The following is a 19,841-nucleotide window of genomic DNA, read 5'->3' as shown; positions in this document are numbered from 1 at the left end:
CCTCTAGTTTACACCTTTTTTAATAGAGAGAAATAATTGACCGCAAAAGCCCCATCTCTCTGTTGCTGTAACTTTGACCGCGACCCCGCCCCTGTATACCTAGTGCGGTCTTGGTGAGTTGTTGGTGTGTTTGAAACACTAGTCAAAATGGAGTGAGAGGGAACAGGAGAAAAGAGTACCATTGATGCTAACACAGTTAATATAGACCCCAAAAAAAGGCTATGTCACCTCTGTTGTGTGGAAATGGTTCGGTTTCACGCAGTCAGATACTGAACAAACCACTGTTCTGTGTAAAGTTTGCCTGAATGACGTTGCAACCAAGGGTGGTGACACTACCAACCTTTTCCACCACCTCAAGTTAAAACACGTCATCGAGTACATCAAACTCTGTGGGGCCGCGAGTCCTCCTCCCCAGCCACAGTCCTGCTAAACAATCCACGTTGGCAGCTTCAATATACAGTATAGTTGCATACCCTATGAGAAGACGAGTAGAAAGTGGAAAGAGATTACTTCTGCAGCGGCTTTCCATTTAGCTAAAGATACGGTCCCGTCTTAACTAACCAAAGGCCTACCTCATTCAGACTTTGGTTAAATTTTTGTGAATACAAAAGCAAAAGTGTTGGTTGTAGCTTTGCCGTTAAAAGCTTTACAATTTTAATGGTTTTGTTACTGAATCAATCAAAATTCATGTTTTTTTTCCCCAAGATGGCAATAGAGGTATATTGAATATCGTCATTTGATCCAAAAATATTGTGATATCAGTTTTAAGTCCTATGCCCAGCACTAGCTCAAACACATTGTACTTGCATACAAAAATGCCAGTTTCTTAGCCCTCCCTAGGACATACAAAAAGAAGTGACATGCGTGACAACTGAGACATTTTAACACCAGGCGTAAATGTAATCCAACTAAAAGATATCTGGAAACAATCCGGATACGAGACGCATGTTAATGCCAGGTGTAAAGGGGGCCAAAATATTGCAACTGAGAATATTGTGCCATAATTTTGTAAACAAAATTCCAAGTTTCATACTGAATTTCCCATTTCCAACATTTTGTCACTCAAAGTCTAGGACAACAAAGCATGACACCCCTTTCATCTGGTAATCCCAGCAGGCAACGTCTATCCATCTACAGTATATCACCAATATATCATTTGAGGCATTGCAACATTATTTTGATGCAGCCAACCAACTGCCAACAGTGAAACTGCATGAGAAACGAAATCACTGTTATGTCTATTTACATAAACATGTTTCTAAAGTGAACACTCCCTATCAAACTACAGAACTCTTGAGTGCCAACCAAAAACAGATTCAAAACATTCGTAAAAACATAATGATTGTTGTTACTGTTAGTAATGCATGTCCCATCAAAATAATTTTTCAGGCCTTGTTTAAATAACAGTGAAACTAGTTGAATTTCCCTGCTCCAAACAGCAAAGCCAAGACATTGCTCTCTGCCACACATCAGCAGCTTGTTTCTCTTATGGCAGCTGTGCAAGGTAAATAAGACGTGTGCCAGATCCCCCTCTTTCATCTCCCAACCTCAGATTGGCACATACACACTACTTACACACAGGTTCAAATCCCTTTCTTCCTCTCTCCCCGTCTTCTCCTTTCATACTCAATCTTGGTGCCTCACCGTGATATAAAAGCCTTTGTTTCAGTATTATATGAAATCACAAACATATACATACACATAGTAATGAGTATTATGTAAGGGAGTTGAGCTGGGCACTGAGGTGTAGTATGTGTGTCTGTATAGGAAAGGAGAGAGGGAGGGGCTTGTTTCATGTGGCGACGTCTGTTGAAATCACCCTAGTGAGAACTAGTGCGCTGGTTTACATTTGGTTTCCTGTCAAACCACAACAGCCATAAGACTCTCAGAGGCAGGGCAGAAGACTCTCACATCGTACACTTCAAAGTCCGTGAAAGTAAGCATATTCAGATAGAAATACTAGCACCGACACATATTGGAAAGTATTTTTCATACACACAAAAACTAGAGAATAATTGCAACCACGGTAACTGTGGTACCATGACACAACTGTAAGTCCTGTTGCATCTATATTGTTTTCTACTCATCCTCAGCTCAGCAAGGCACAAGAATGCAGTAATAAACACATTAGCATTGATCTGCTATGAAACCCCCCGTTAAGCTGTCCAAGTTAGACCCAGAGGGATGGATCCACTTGGCCCCAGATCCAACCCCCTCAGCTGGGTGTCTGCTTCCTCCAGCAGACCCTGTAAGAACAACAGATCAATACGTGGTGGGGAGACACATGTATCCCTCAGATAACTGACAACAGGCTAGCAGGGATTAGCAGAGCAAGAAGATGTGCTCAAAGCAGAGTTTCTCAGAACATGATAGATCAGAGTACATGTGACAGTATTGTTGGGAATGATTATATGTTTACAGAAGTTGTCACAAGGTAAACTGCTGATCAAAACTTAATGTCAAAGTTGGCTACAGGTCTTAAAGCAAAAAAACATTCTGAGCCTGAAATGTTCCTGACTGATCGCACCATTTATTTCTATATTTCTCTATAAAACTAGTCCAATAACAAGAACAACGAAAACAATTGACACATTTCTGTGCTGATGAATGAATATTCAACACACAGCATTATTAATCTATAAACCTAGTGCAATAAGGAGAACTGTGGAGCCCCCCAGAAAAAAAATGATGCGGAAATCAGTGGGCACGGTTTTCTTACAATTTACTCCTAAACCATGACCACGGATTAGTAAACCATGCGCACAAATTTGTAATATCTACGTTGACAACATCAAAGAGGGACTTTTAGGCCTACATACAATGAGCCAGAGCCATTACACATCGCTTGGCATACATATAGTGAGCTGTAATAGCCATTAGGCACCTAGACCATATGTGAACCATAACCATTGATTGATCACACCAGTAGGTCTAATTTATGATCCGATGTGTGTTTTGGTGACAATATGAAACCCATTTACTCCCTCTAAATCCGCGGGCATGGTTTAGGATGCGCACTGATTACTAATTCGAGGGCACGGTTTACTAAAAACCGTGCGCATGGAGCTGTGCGCGGTTTACCAATCGGTGCCCGTATGGATTTCCACATCAATTATTTTTTTCTTACCAGGTGACCCCTGGGGAGTTCCGTAGAGAACAGCCAAAGAAATGCCACATTTTTATGCTGAATGACGATTGTAAATTGTGAAAGACTGATCACGTTCTGGTCTGTCATTGCTGCTGGAGCGGCAGCTGTAACTATCGCTCCCGGTGTGGTCAGATATCGGAGTGCACGCATAGTGGCGTTGTGTCTGGGATTTACCTCATGTGGAAAGAGCACCTTCTTTCTGCTGGTTGAGCACACAGTGCAGAACAAACACCCGGTTCCCTTAATTTGTCGCTCTACGGTTTCCCGTAGAGCTGCAACGATTAATCGATTAGTTGTCAACTATTAAATTAATCGCCAACTATTTTGATAATCGATTCATCCGTTTGAGTAATTTTTTAAGAAAAATAAGTCCAAATTCTCTGATTCCAGCTTCTTAAATGTGAACATTTTCTGGTTTCTTTACTCCTTTATGACAGTAAACGGAATATCTTTGGGTTGTGGACAAAACAAGACATTTGAGGACGTCATCTTGGGCTTTGGGAAAGACTAATCGACATTTTTCACCATTTTCTGACATTTTATAGACTAAACAACTAATCGATTAATCGAGAAAATAAGCGACAATGAAAATAATCGTTAGTTGCAGCCCTAGTTTCCCGTCTCCACCCGTTTATTCAATCCATACCTATCGGCGTGTGTTTTTTACTCCTGCCTCAGTGACGCGTGTATCTTCACCAGTTTCATAAACTTCGTTTCCATATTTCAGCTGTGCTACACTACGGAATCGGTGCTACATGGTGATAGAAAGTAGCTTGCTGTTCATTGGATAAAAAAAAAACTTGCTCGCATAACATTGGTAAATGTAAAATATTGCTTTGCTTCACTGAATATGACTGGATAAAATGCATCAAAAACAAAAAACCACGTGGGGTGAGGTTTTTTTTTTTTTGTCGAAAATAGTTTGTGAATCTAAAACGTCTGTCCGACCTGGCCGGAGGTCTTTAAGCCCTGTGGCTAAAGAAAAGTATAACTTTACCAGCTAAGACTCCTGTATTTCTCCCTAGTTTTAGTCATCTCTCCCACATTTCAGTTGGTACAAGGCTAATTTCTCTATTCTAGAAACAGAACTAGCTAATTTCATGATCCTCATCATTACAAATGCAGGTGCAGCACAAGTTTATTTGAATGGGGCAGCGGGGTTTCATAATGAGTAGGGAGACCGCCCCACAACCAGAGGACCCAGGGGCTTGCAAGCATCCACCCTGCTAAAGTGTCCTTAAGCAAGACACTGAATCCCTACCAGCTGCAGGGGTGCTGCTCAGTAGCTGATCCTGCACCCTGACCTCCCTGTGGAGGGGTGCGAGTGAAAAGAGACTTTCCCTATAGGATGGAGAAAACGCTGTAGTCACTGTGACATCTGTAATGTTTCTCTGGGAAATGCCCATTAACTTCTTTATGTTGAATCTAAGTTTCAGCTCTAGGCTACTGGTGTGTTACTCTCTATGTTTATTTGAAGCCAGTCAAATTTAACTGAATGCATGTAGTTGCATGTTTTGGGGTTAGACAAAGACTTGTCAATTCTGTTTTTTGCTTAAACGTTAGTGAAATTAGTTGAAAATCCCTCCTTTGTCTGTATGACTGTTTGTGGAGAGAAACCTGCCCAGCATCCACACACAACACTGTTTATGAAAATGACATTTAAATCAGTGTACCAAACTGAAGTCTACACCGTCTGACCTAATCCTTTCCACTTCACCCTGAATTCTAGACTTTACCCTCTGGTTCCTGGTGGTTCCAGATGTCCCCTAGGCAAGATAAATAGCTACAAGCAGTCATTCATTCCAGCAACCATTATACTCAGGGATTAGCAGGAGGTAGTTGGGACTGTTTTTATCTGTTGCTGATGATGTTGAAGCTATATATTTTAATGCAAGACTGGTGTAATTGGGCATAATTATAACTGCAACTTTATTGATTTTTACTGACCCATAATGTGCTGCACCTCATATTTAATGTGCTAGGCAGTTGATTATGATCATTTATGCTTTGTGTCCTTCTTGTACCTTGCTGCAAAAACAATTGCTCACTTTTGGGACAAATAAAGTTGAACCATGAATCTTGAACCTCACCTTATTCATGTTTCCAGCCTGCTGAGCGTTCATGGCGTTGTGTGCTCCCAACTGTGGCCCCCCCTGGGTGAGCGTCTCTGCCAGCACACTGCCTGTGACACCAGGCCCAGCGCCCACCTGTGCCCCCTGCATGCCCTGGCCCTGGTACTGCATGCCAGGCCCAGGTCTACCCCGGCCTGCTGGTCCTAGAGTCCCGTTCATCACTTGTCCCGGCTGGCCCAAGACCCCGTGGCTCTGCCCACTGTTCAGCATGGCCTGGTTAAAGCCCATGCCTGTACTGCTGTTGCCTTGTCCGGTGGCACCTCCTCCTTTCTGGCCCTGGGGAGATGGGTGGTTGGGTGAGCCCTGCCCCAGGGGGCTTTTGCCCAGCACGGCGCCTAGCTGGCCCCCCCCCATACCTCCCTGCTGGGGGCTGGCGGAGTTGAGACTGCCTCCCAAGATGGAGGAGCTGCCTGGTCGCAGGAGCTCAGACAGCTGCTTGTGCTTGGCGGCTGCATCAGGGACCATGGAGTTTAGGCCAGGCCCTCCTCCTCCTCCTGGCCCACCATTGGAGGACATTCCCATCAGGCCCAAGTCTCCATTTGGGATCAGCTCATCTGGAAGGTCATTTTCCAGGTCAAACAGAGACACCAGATCTAACAGAGAAAGAGAGAGAGGGAAGGATTAGCCATCATCACTGAAACACTCCCTTTTAACAATATAAAACCTTGACAGAGTAAACTGCCAAGCACAGAGAAGCAAAACATTGTTTTTCAATAGAAAGATTAATCGATTGATTGTTGCAATGATCATCAGCCTCCAACCCTAGTTCACACCGAATGTAAAAAAAAGTTTAGAGGCAGCACGAATGCATGTTAAGTCAAACCCAATGGAAGGAGGTCAAGAGAGTGAGATGGACGCAACTTCGCCCTAGGTGGTGTGAATTAAACAAAGAGGCATTTGCTCTAGTTAAAATTTTTCTAGTTAAGTGAAAACCTAGTATTTACAGCGGGAAAAATGTCTATTGGGTATTTCTGACCAGTAACACTGACCAAGACATTTGGACAAAATGTTAACAGAAAGAACACATCGGTCACGCTGGCTGCCAAACCTGTCACAAAATGATTAATATGTACGCATGATAGAATAATAAAATATAATGCTGGAGGATAGGTTTAAAGTAAACTACATTATGTCAGAATTCCTCACCTTTAAAACTAAGAAGTCAAGAGAAATGTCAAACAAAACCACTAATCATAATGCCTGTGACTATAGCCTTGGCTGCTTTCTGTTGTGCCAAGTATTGTCACACTAATTTCAATGCTTCTTTTTCAAGTCAAGCAATCAAAGTAAAGTGAAGTGGAATTTTGCCAGTCTGAACGTAGGGTAATACTGCACCACTCTGCATTGGCAGAGCTGCACATAGGTAGCCTGGACCCAGCCCTGCAAAGCGGCAGCATAAATTTACATTTGTCATTCCTCGATTTCACTGACTCATTTTCACTGGTTAACCATCACTACTTCATTTGAAATTTTTGCTGCTTTGTAGGTCTGGAGGAAACCATCTAGTTGCTTTCTCTGACGTCAATATAGAGGCAGGTATGCAAGCTGTGATTTGGGGTGATGACATTATTTCAAAGTACAGTTTACACACGTGGGTTCAAGAAAAGCGTAAACATAGGACAGCTTTGCAATGGCTACCGCAAACCCCCATGAAAATTTATGTCAGCTCTTTTAAACTCAGTTAGCTTCATTTTTAACACCAATAATGCAGTCTTAATGATTCTAATTAGAAAACATATTAGGCTATAGTGTATGTTATCAGGCCATTTCCAGTTATCAAGCTCAAAGAGTAGCCTGCATGTCGGTTCAATGAGCCAAGTTGTTATTTAACAAAATAAAGTTAGTTTTAAGCATTAATTTGACCAATATTTGGCCCCTATCAAAAGCTGCAGACAAATATGACCTCATCCATTGCCTCAAAAAAAGTTAGCTGAATTATTAACATCACAGCGCATTAACATTAAAATATGTATTTATCATTTATATGCAACATAGACCTAATCGACGGCGATACCACACAGTCTGTTCCTGTATGCCTCGGAATGTAATATCTGCCTCCACCTATCGTTTAACAGGCATGCTTCAAGGCTCCCGAATAAAGTGAACAATGTCCATTCAAGATATTATCCTCTCAACTGTGTAGCAGTTATTAGGTGCTCGGGAGGAGCGCCTTTATTAAAGAGCCGGGGTCTGCATGTACAACGCTTTTTGCAATGTGCACTTCTTGGGGTAATGACAGTATAGCCTACACCGTTTAGGCCGCGCAGAGTCCCAAGGGCCCTGCATGAGTGAAAAACAGAGTGCGCTCAAACACCAGGCAATATGGTAGAAGTCAAACAAGCATCAACCAACTCCAGGCTGGTCTGCTGTACATCCACACAATAGTAGCTTGGTGATTCACTTTGCTACACTAAGCACTTTGTTAACAGGTGTAGTTTTTAAAGTCAAAGGAGTTTTTACTGACTCCAATCACGCATACCCCCACCCCACCCCACCCCTCCACCTAAACACCCATAAAACGCTAGTGCACTTGTTTCAAGCTTGCTCGTCTCGCTTACTTGGTTCTCCACGAGTGCTACAAGGGAAGACACAACCATAACAACAGGCCTATCTCTACCCCATGTGTTCATGCACTAGTGGGTCTTTCTACACTTCTACAACAATTTCTCCCAAACGCTTCAGGATTCCATCGTATTCCAGGTTCATGTCTGAATTCCAGTTTCCAACCCAGATTCTATAAATCCATCTACAATTTTCAGCTGAGTGATATTTTCTGTCATGGTTAATAATGTGTGACATATCGCAACAGGGTTCCCCCATAAAGGCTGTTGGGCAAAGAGGCAACTAGCTGCCAAGAAGGAAGGCCTGATGTGATCTCAGCAGCAGACTCATAAAAAAATAATCACACAACTTTTCCCTCAAATCTTACATTAATAGAATGCTAAAATCTTAAAGACTGCTAAATAATCAGGGTTCTCCAGCCATCCCAAGTCATGTTAGTAAATGTTCCATCATTTTTATTTATTTTTCCAATGTCTGGACCCAGTGGGGTTGAAAATTAGTAGTGTTTGTCAAAGCGGCCACAATACCCTGTGCAACACAACCCCCATATCTTTTAAAATGTATACACGTTGCCCCAACACTAGGGAGCTAAATGTGTTTATCACAGGGATATATCACCATGTATAAGTTGACTTGGGTTCCAAAGTAGTGTGCATGTATGTAGGGCTGGGCGATTAATCAAATTTTATTTTCGATTACGATTTTGGCTTCCCACGATTATGAAAACAAGAAAATTGAGATAAAACGATTTTTCTTCCGCATTCTGTTTATCAATGTTGCTCTCATTTTGTCTTGTGTTGTAAATCCAGCGCACCCCTTTCCCTCGCATCGGTGCGCTCCGCCTCTCCTCCAAAGCCCAAACACGCTGTGGTGCGCGCAGTTTCAGCTCGAGTCGGTTAACAGAGAGCCAGCGCGTTTCTCAGTGTATGTTTAAACCTTCCTTGGTAGAAGATGACAAAAAGAGAGCCATTGGTCGCCAGGAAAGGTAAAACAAATTAATTGGTGTGGAAACACTGTACTGACCCACGGTGCATGTTCACTTCTATGCACTGAAGCACTGCGACACGGTTAAATTACCTAATTCCACTAACGTTACCTAAATACTACAAGGTAACATTAAAGTCACCTACCGTTAATGTCTGTAGGGCAGCGGAGACGAGTTACTGTCTACAAATCCCCGTTACTGACTGTGGAATGTTAAGTTTCACTTTGGTTTTCACACTAGGAGACTCTCTCCAAATGACAGACATGACATGATGCGCACATCAGGCACATTAGAGATCTATTTAGATCCATTTACATACAGTGAACAACTTTTTTTTGGTTTTTGATTTTGTGCCTCTGTTACCTGACTGACTGAGTGACTGACTGACATATAGAGATATAGTTTAGCAATATGTTGAATATTTTGCAGTAGGTTGTGACAGTGCACTACAACATAGCTGGTGTTGATTATTTTTTATATATTATTTATTTTAGTTATTTGTTTTCATTTAGTTTTTTTAAAAAAGTTCAATAAATGCATGATGTCCCCAAAGTCAATGAGTAATCGTGTTAAATAATCTCAATATCAATCAAAATAATGATTATGATTTTTGCCATAATCGAGCAGCCCTACATGTATGTGCGCATGTGGGCACATGAGCGTGAGCACATACACGCGCGTACTCACACCAAAGTAGCTCAACTCCTGCTGTACATCTACAGTAGCAAAGGGGAAAGGGAAAAATGTGAGGAGAGGGAGCTCTTGCTCTGCAGCAGGGAGCATTCTTGTGGCTGGCTGGGCCACCGAGAGGAATGAACTGAGCGCAGACAAAGTAAACAAGCACGCTCCACATACAAATACAGAACACTAATGAGGGCTACAGTCCAAATCACGCGTCTATGCCAAGGTCCTGCACGTGAGGGTGTGAGTGTGTTTGCCTGTGTGTGGCTGCCAACAAAGATTTCAACAGCACGACAGCCACACCCCCACGCACGCCTAGCTCAGCGTCTGGGGCGATTGGGTTGCAAGGTTGGAGAGAGATCCAACCTGTTTCTGAATGAGTGCCTGGAGCAGAGTTGAAAAGGGGGAGCGATAATGGAGATCTGCTGGCAATTAATGGGGGTTGAGGAATGGCAGTCACAGGCTTCAGTTGAAATGTTTGCGCTTTCAGTGCATAAGAATGGCAAGAGACATGAATTGCGCATACTTGAGAAAGCACCTGTGCCTCTGCCAGAGACCTATTCAGCAACAAGACTGAGAACGTACAAACTTAAGGAGGATGCGGTCAAGCCAAAAAGGCAGCTCAAGCTAGCTGAAAGAAAAAAAGCGCAACAGCGTGGTGATTCACTTCTCAACAGGCTGACAGTACAACTTGAATCTGCTCATTAAAAACCAAGGACGTGATGAGCATCCAGTAGCAAGCAGCAGAATGCCAAGTAGTGACAACGGAAGCATCGAAGAACACTTAAGTCATACTATTCTCACCTGAAGAGGACCACCGCTGCCGCCGGTGGCAATTCACCCAGAGCTTTTCAGCAGCCAGATGAAAATCCTCTATTAGACACTTCAGACGGAGAGGTAATGACAGGCTGCAGCATGCTGTTGCTGCCTTGCCACAGTCAGAGAGGGATGGGGTGGAGAGGGAGAGAATGAGTGTCTCCCCTTCCCTCCTCCGCCCAATCCTCCATCTGCATGCTGGAGATTCTGCAATCTCACTCTCACTCTCCGCTCCATTACAAGCCTCTGAAGGGCTCTGGTGCCTGTCTAGCAATGCCCTGGCCCTGCCCACCAACGGCAGCTGTCAGCCCACTAGAAGGGGGCGGGAGAGCAAAGGCAGTGAGCGAGCACGGCGGTGCTAATGGGACATATTAGATTTAAAAGGACCAGGCTAAACACGTGGAGAAAATTGTTAGCGTGCAGCCGCCAACGCGCAGGAGGATATGCTTGAAAGGCCAATTAGCCTATGGAGGTTAGGCTCAGCCAGCATAAAGATACAGCCATACACGCTTCAGTGACACACACACCTCTCCAGGTCTTCATAAACCCTGTGAAGACCAGTGTGTTGCCACTGCCAAGGGACCAACTGGCTGTCAGTCATCGTCTTTAACCAGAATACTCCAGACAAACCCCAAAGACTATAGAGATAGGCCATGCCCAGTGTGACAGAAACTTTACAGACAAAAGAGGAAGACCAGGCTAACTTTGATTGCTCTTTGGAGTATAAAAAAGTACAAGATTTATCGTAATTCAGCCATAAGAATCAAGAAATGAACTCTAAATTTTTTGTATATCAGCTATGGATATCACTTTATCTCTGTTTAAAAGAGGAAAAATCCACCTTAAAACACTTTAACACCATTTAAAAATCAACTATTTGCAATGTACCTTGCATTCCTGGATCCGTTTGGTTGTTTTGAGGTCTTGGTATCTTTTTTTATCCCTGAGGATAACTGGCCAAACTTAGACAACACACCACATTTGATGGTATAATCAGTTGTGTTTTGAAATGGTGAACATTAGGTATCACCCTAATGTATTTTTACTTAATTAGTGACTAAAACGCTTAATTCAGTCATCAAAATTATATTAATTTTCTGTCACTCGACTAATCAACTAATTAATCATGCTGGAATTAATCATTTCAGCACTAACAGAAAGAGAGGCAGGTGAGGCAGGTTGAGGGAAATAAGAAAAAGAACAGCTTAAAAAACATGTTAAAGCAATAAGCCACACAGATAAAAGTCCTCCATCGCTGACTGATACCACACAATAGCAATTCAACCTATACCGAGCTCATGAAAGCTTTTACATTTACTGTTCGAAACACCTATGAGGGGGTCCTCTTTTCCCCAGGAAAAATCCTCTGCTGCACAGAAAGTGATGCATTTGTTTATGGGAGCAAAAACAGCAGTTTTTTGGAATAAGAAGCAGGTAGAAGAAATATAAGGAGCCAAAGTCTATAAGGACTGTTGACTGCCGTTACTATTACAGTATGTTGGGCCAGTGCCTTGCCTGGTGTCCAGCCCCCATGAATCGCATTCTTTGGCGATTCATAAGTGTCTCTTAAACATGCTGATTGTTCCTGTTTTAATTCAATCGATTCCATTAAGTTTTTTAAGGACTGACAAAATCGCGGAACCTTTGCTATCATCCAATTCCGGCACTGCTATTTTGGTCATTTTTGTCACGCTCTGTAATGGCTCTCTAACACTCATCATAAGTAGGTTTGTCCCGCCTACATTGACCATCCAATCAGGTATGTCGGACAGTATCTGTCCGAATTAACTGTCGATGGATAGGCTTGTGTCCAGACCCCTATGAATCGCCATGCAAATTCAAAAAGTGCTCAAGACTGTGACTCAAGCGGGCTGAACACCAGGCAAGCAAGTGCCTAGCCTGATATTCAGACTGAATGACCATTTAATTCCCTCTCCATTATAGAGTTGAGACTGAATAGAGTTGAGAGCTGCAACTATTGGTCAGGAGTGAACAACTGCACTTCTTTCTACCACTTACCATCGTCTCAGTCGGCGAAGCAGCAGTGGATCCATCTCCGTAAGTTTAATCGACTTATCACAACAGGTATCAGAGAACTGTTGGCTAGCTCGCTGATAAGCATGCACTACACAGCTGACATCTCTATAACAACATGACGCTATATATTTACAATCTGCAATAAAACATGAATACTAATTCTATGTCTATGTGTTTGACACACCTACCAAATCAGCGCTGCGAGTTTGTTGTGCTGTCACCATAGTAACTCCCTCTAAGGATCATGGATACTGTAGTGTTTGATGCTGTTTTAAACATGGAAGCGATGAGAAAATACACGATTTGACACTAACGAAGTTGAAACATTTATAACTAGGGATGCCGCGTTCGATCGGCCAGCAATCGGACTCGGCCGATATTCAGTATAAATATGAGATCGGAGAATTCTGATAATGTTTTATAGTCGCCGATTGCAAAAACGGATCGATGACGCAAAACACGTGAGCCATTTCTCAGCGGAGTTGGTGTCATTGTCACATGCTAACTCACCTCAAAACATGTCGGCGGTGTGGATGTTAATTAAAAACACAAATCTTCATGGACAACCAGTAACGTCACAGTCCGTCATGCCCGCTACTTCCCCTCATTTAATTCTCTGCTTATTTAATGCATCAATTCATCGCATGCCATGTGCGTTTGTTTACACAACGGTCTGCACTCTGCAGCGCTGTCCGCGGTTCTGAACTGGATGACGGTCGAGACCCTAACAGCGGAGAGGCAACTGAAAAGTCTAATTTCTCTCTCTCTTAAGAACATTCACTTATACAAAAACAAAGAGTGAAACGGATCTTCGGAGGGTGTCTCCATTTATTTAACTCGACTCAACAACACAGGCAAGTGGCAACAGTCTGAGTCTTGTGCTTCGGTTATCTCACTAAATCATGTTGCGCTACCGAGAACGCACATGGTTTTGTTTACATAATGATCAAGTAAATATTGAGGTAGAAAAAAAGAAAATGTGGATACTTTTTAACCAGGACTCAAATTGATGGATGAAATGTATGTAAAATGGAAACAGTTAGACCTATAATACTACCATACCAGCTGCTATAACAAAACAAAAAAAACTATCTGTATGGCTGATCGGTATGGCAGATATGGCTTATAGACAATCGGCGGCAAAAAACATTATCGGGGCATCCCTATTTATAACTGAGGATCATTACAGCAACTTTTAGTATCATTTTCTGAGACTGAAGGAGTTCTCTGTTGTGTAATATGGCAGCTATCGCTAAAGTTAAAATCCCTATGAGTCTAGAGGCTGGTCAAAAACCCTTCCGAAACCGAACATTTCACATTGCCTCCATGTTAGTCGTTTTCTGTGTGGGGGGGGTGTTGATTTTCCCTGAACCAATCAAAAGTGGCTGACGTATCCGGCCGCTCTGATGTTATTTTCAGTTACACTGATGCTGGCAGTATTTACTAAACTTTACCAAGAATGTCAGCCGCTTTTGACAAAATTTGTCTTTGCAAAGACAATATGTTGGAACAGTTCAAACGGTTCAAACTTAAGTCCCGCCCACAAAGGCACGGACTGGCCCGATCGTTTTTCCGATCGAGAAATCGCCTTTGAGTAGAGCCACACCAGACTCTCTCAATGACTCGACCAAATCTGAAGAGTGGGCGGGTCGTGATTCAGGAGTCTGGAACCAGGTTAGAGTGCAAATCACTAAAGCAATAACTGCTTAGCACCAAAGGTGTCACCAAAATCAAGAAAAACAAGAATCTTGCAGATCATCACTTTAAATCTACAATATACGTCATTGTATCATTCTCTCAAAAGATTTCAAGGTTTAAAATTCAATAAGCAAACATTAAACCCAGTAAAATAAACAGTACTGGGGCTAAAGTGGTGTCTCAGATTGGCCGTGCTTTCAAGATACAATTTAAGCACAGTCTGAGAACATGCCACTCCGGGACACATTCCTTTTCTTCAGTCTGGTATGATTAGCGAAAAAAATTACAGCACATTTAATGCCACATTTAGGCTACATAAGGAGGCCCAATGGTGGGTTGTTTTTGCTCGCCTTTGATTGGCAATACTTGCGTAAAACTTTTATTATGGTGCTTTATGAGAGGAGGTGTGATGACTTCAAGATGTGCAAAATTAGTGGCACGCTGCACTTGTAAAGCTGGGCATGCAGTCATTTGCTACAGTGCATTTATGAAAACCACAGCCAGAGAAGATGACAAGAAAAAGAAAAATTCCGGCAAGGCTACGCCATCTGAGAGAGGAGGGCAAGAGAGAGGTTAAAGTGTTTTTATTCAGCTTTTGCAGGCAGACAGAGAGGTTTAAATGAAAATTCCCCGCTGTTTCGAAAGTCTGCCAGTCTCGCCCCGGAGAAAGTACTTTGTGTCAAAGATAACATAACTTAAAAATATAAACAGTGCTACACTGTTCTATTTGTTGCTTGCTTTTGTCTACAAGGTGAAGAATAGAAATGAGACCCCTTTTACAGAGAAATCTGCTTTTCTGCCCCTCTGCCCTGCTACATCTCTCTGTGCTGTCAGTCTCACCTGTATCTTTACATCGTTAAATTACTAGCCTTTGACATTATTATCTACTCTGTTTTACTGCTCAGCAGCTCCTCTGGTCCAGACTGTCCTGCTCCTCCTCAGGACGAGTCATTTTCCTTCTTTGAAAATATTTTTCAATATTAATCTGGATTGAGGGAGCAAACATTCAGAGTCAGAGTTTAAAAAGTTAATATTAACGTTATCAGTCCACTCAGTGGATACTGACTAGCAGCTAGGCTATACAGCATGCTAATCTCGGAAACTCAGCTGTATACGGAGTAACGTCGGCCGTCTTCTTGGAATGGAAAAAAAATATATCCCTCACGCGTGTGCAGTGGGAGGCGAACAGACGGGTCCGGTGAGAGAGTGAGTGAGAGAGAGACAGAGACTGAGCAACAGAGAGAGAGAGGGGGGGGGCAACAGAGAGAGCAAGCGAGAGAGAGAAAGAGAGACAGAAAAAGAGAGAGCGAGAGAGAGAGAGAGATAGCATGGAGCAATTAGGGGTTGAGCGAATCAATGTGCTACACGCAGTTCTACGATTAAATAGTGAAAAAAAAGAACATTTTGGTTAGTGTTGATATTGTGGTGGCCTGCCACAAAGTTTTCTATGTGTGGGAAACCCTGGAGGGGTAGAGCGAGGGGAGATTGTCCACTAGTTAATCGATCGCGGATGGCGTCATTCTCTCAGACGGATGAAAAATAAAATAAAAATAAAAATAAAAAAATGGGTCGCCAAATATACTTTGGCGGCCGTAAATATACCTGGGCGGCCCGCCCACGTAAAGTCTATGTGTGGGAAACACTGTGCCCCCCCCTCCTTTGCTCCTCCTCTCAATCAGTTCCGCTTCAGCCGAGACATTAGCCGGCAGAACCAGCGCAACGCCTGCCGCTGCTTTCCCAAGCTGGTGGAAGGCAGCATTTTTAACGCTTGACTGTATCTGTATGTGTGCTAATGCTAACGTAGCTGAATAATGCTCACTCAGGGGTTGGCGCCCATACACACAGGCCAGACGGAGGAGGGAAGCCCGCTAGGTGAGCAGTGGGGCTGGATAGTGGTGCTCATTTCTCACCACAGGCGCCGACACATCCACTCAGCCGTACAAATGAAAACAAGCCCGACACTGGCCTGTGGGCACGGGCACAAACACACACTGACACGAGACTGCAGTGTCATAAAAAAAACCTGTCACACATTCACATAAAGACATGCTGCATGTTAATCTGTGGCTTTAAGGGACAACTCAGTGTGTAGTGGGCTGGACATGGCAGAAGGAGGTGTGTTTGCTATCTGTCATATCACCGATAATGGATAGACTTTACCAATAGCAAACGTGACTTAGTGAGCCAAGCCCATCCAGCTGTACTATTTTATGACTTCTTTCTAAGCCTGACCAAGCTCAGAAATTGGCCATAAGCCGGGCTATTCAGTTGTGTAGGCTTGCTTCTGAGTTCAACAGTTGAGGTGTGCAGTCAGACTACAAGCTCTGTGAGAAAAACATACGCCAATCACCAGGTGCTGTCACAAATCAATGAAATATTGACCTAATACTGAAAACACCTCTGTTCACATTTCTGTAAATTGATGTCCTATACTTGCAGAATTGCTAATTCACTTGATCCGCGGAGTCCATTTCTGAATGAAAAAGGCATGCAAGTGAGAGCAAGCAGAGAAAAAAGGACGGTAGAGGAGAGAGGCGGCAAACTATGGGCTCTTCACAGATCTGCCCGAGAATTTTCTGGGAATTAGGGCTTTTTTCGACTCAAGCAAAACACTACTTTGCTTATCCTGCCATCTGCAACTTGGCACTTGAAATCTTCTCGGTGTACTTAAGACCCCGAGCCGCGTCCAGGAGTTCAAAGAGAGCAGTTCTACAAGATACAGTGAAATGTCATACTGAACATGCGTGTTTGTGTGTGTGTGTGTGTGTGTGTGTACTGAGACACAGAGGGGTTCTGGCAGCAGTAGGGAGGCAGTCTGGTGTCAGGCTGCTTTATTGACCAGCGACAGCTCCTGTCACCCCACTGAGAAGATGAGCTACCTTGGCTGAAGACTGAAGGCTGTCAGCCTGCTAGATAATGCAGCCACCAAGAGAAGACAAGGAAGACGGAACAAAGAAACTCCACATCTCTCAGCTGTTTGTAAATGGCAGACAGATGTTCCCGATCTCCGCTGCAATTTAAATTGAGCAACTGTATCAGGCCTTGTGTACTCTGTGTAAGATGAGATTTAAGAGGTGGCTGCGGTGGTGTAATCCCAAAATTGGCCTCATTGAAATGAAGTGGCCCATGCTTTCCACAATGTCAATGATGGCGCTGGGCCTTAAGTAGCAATTGCACAAAGAATACCATATCAGCATAGCTATGTTCACTAGATAGCAAGCTCCTCAGTGCCAGTGCATGTTTTGTGACTGCTGGCAGAAAAAAACCTCAAGAGAATCCCTCACATATGAATCAAAGGAATCCAACCTGGTATTTCTTTTGGCTGGAGAGTAGTGTGACTAGACTGGTCAGCTGACAAAGATACAGGCAAAGATACTATATTCTAATATCATGCAGTGGTATTGGTCTGAAGAGAAGTAGTACCTTGCTTTCAGTTTTAGTGAAACTAAAAAACACAGATCTAACCAATGGGTCAGAAGTAGGCTCATACAGTGAGTGTGGAGGGAGCTTGATGAGAACTTTGCAGCCCTTCAGTCCCTGTACTATCATTTTCTCTTGGCTGTTGACATCACACACCGACAGGTAGTGCTGAGACTAGGGATACACCAATATGTTTTTTTGAGGCCGATACCGATATCTGATATTTTCCCACCAATATTGCCCGATGCCAATACATATTTTTGTAAGAATCTTAGTACAAATGCAGGTGCAACACAGGTAAGGCTTTTCAGACACGCCTAACTCCAGATAAAAAGTGATTTTAAACAAAAGAATATGTTCATTTTATTCTGATGCTAATTTAACAGCTGTATTAAGTGACACCATCCGAGAAAAAAAGGTTACAAAGATGCCAATCCCACAATTGGCCAAATATCGGCAGGAAAAACAATATCAGACAGATAGCCTACCGCTATTGCTTTTTAAAGCCGATATCGGCCAATACCGATAGTCTGCCAATATATCAGTGGATCCCAGGCTCAGACACAGCCACTGAACACTCTTCCTTTCCAGAGAAACACTATAATCGCTTTCACACACAGAACCTGTTAGATTGTCGTGTTAACTTTTCCGGCAGTGCAAGTGGTTTCCCCTATTTATGCCATTAACTACTATCCCTAAAATGTTGCATCACGTGGATACGAGGCCTGATTTTCTGTTTAAAGGTGTGCAACGGAAGACGCCACTTGTCATTGTTTTAGACAAATGGCAGATGAGGAGCCCCTGCCAGGTTTCTCCTACTCTTATTAATGTGTAGGCCTCTATTAAACTCATCCTCTACTCGGGTGGCTGCTACCTCCCTTTTCTACGACACCATCCGATTTCCAAACATTTTTTAAAACAAAATGCACTCACTTTGGCGGTTTTCAAACTTCCAACTCTCCTGCTTCAAACACGTTTGCCACGAGCAAGTCGGAGAATTAAATATGGCGCCCCAGAGTCTCTTGTGATTGGTTCTCTCGCTCTACATGAAAGCATATGATACAAGACTGTCATAAACGTTTGCATGCTTGACCCAGGAAGACTCCCAGGGATTTCACTAGGGTTTGAGGGAGGAAATTCCCGAATCAATTTTTCTGGATTATCGACTCCGTGACCCTGACACTGAAATTTTCCAGAAGATTTCTGAGTGAAGCTGCAAGGCTTCCCCAAATGTACCACTTCCTTACTCAGGACTGGCCTCCTCTTGGACAGCAATGATAGTTGATGACTGGGATAACTGGTGACCAGCATCAAATTTATATGACCTGGGGATCTTTAAGATTTTAGCCTGCTTCAGATTGAGTTAATGAAAGACAAACTAAGCTTATCAAATAACACATCAAACTAGCTTGCAGCCACTTCTGGCCCCGTCACTGAAGCGGGAACAGTATTGAAGAGTGTGAACAACATTGGGAGACCATTTAATGTTAATGTGCACTGAACACACACACACCTCACAACAGATGTGTGAGAGGGCGGCATGCTCATAACCACCACACTAATCACACACAATGTTAGCCATAAAATATGACAGGTTGTAAAAAAAAAAGGCCACTTTAATTTTACACGATATGAGTCTACTAGTCTGAGGAAGTTGTTCTGCAGGTTGGATTGGTGAAGATATAGACCCTGAGGCTACTTTCTGATATTTGGTATCGTTATGGTGGCAGTTTTTCCTCAACTCTGCAGCTATGTCATGTTATATAGCTTGACTGGTTAGATAAATTGGCCGCAGAAGAGGTGGATGTGGGTACAAAACAGATATAAGCTGCTAATATATTTGGTCAGATTTTTTTTTTTTGCAACAGCAATGTTCACGTGTTTCATTGAAAGAAAAAAAAGTTCTGAACCTTTATTGGCAGGGTGACCTATTGGTTACAGAGAATATTTTTCAATCAGACACAGCAGGTTCAAGTCCCTGCTGCCCTGCTGAAGTGTCCTTGAGCAAGACACTGAACCCTTACTACACACCAAGGTACACACTAGCTGACCCAGCACTTTGAACCAAACCGAACAGTGTTTCCCCTACAGGGATCAAGAAAGGATCACATTATCATCATGTCCAGTTACACAGGAGGACATGGTGGTGTGTAGAGATGAGTGTAGACAGCACCGGTCCAAAAAGCTGATGAGGGGGGAAAAAAAAAACCTTGAAACGAAACAACTGGACAAAAAGGTAGGATCAAATTTCCAAAGATACACCGTCTCCGTCCCCCCCCCCCCCATTTCATCTCAGAGCTGAAAATGATGAGTACATGCCATTTTTATTTTTTTATTTTATTTTTTACATTGGGGAGCTTAA

General features: G+C 43.1%; 1 protein-coding gene across 1 annotated transcript in view; it reads right to left on the bottom strand.

The window, feature by feature from the left end:
• Positions 1-19,841, bottom strand: part of crebbpb (CREB binding protein b) — a 47,930-nt gene that overhangs the window by 26,882 nt on the left and 1,207 nt on the right. The window contains 1 exon segment of the mRNA XM_071516407.1: positions 5,239-5,873. Within this exon segment, the coding sequence (XP_071372508.1) occupies positions 5,239-5,873 (635 nt within the window).

Source organism: Centroberyx affinis, unplaced genomic scaffold (genome assembly GCF_046629955.1).
Source record: "Centroberyx affinis isolate AG114_WGS23_722 - 3 ecotype Tasmania unplaced genomic scaffold, CSIRO-AGI_Caff_v1 ptg000401l_1, whole genome shotgun sequence".
Taxonomy (NCBI): Eukaryota; Metazoa; Chordata; class Actinopteri; order Beryciformes; family Berycidae; genus Centroberyx; species Centroberyx affinis.
Note: the sequence above shows the minus strand (reverse complement) of the source record. Positions and strands in the feature narration are given on the sequence as shown.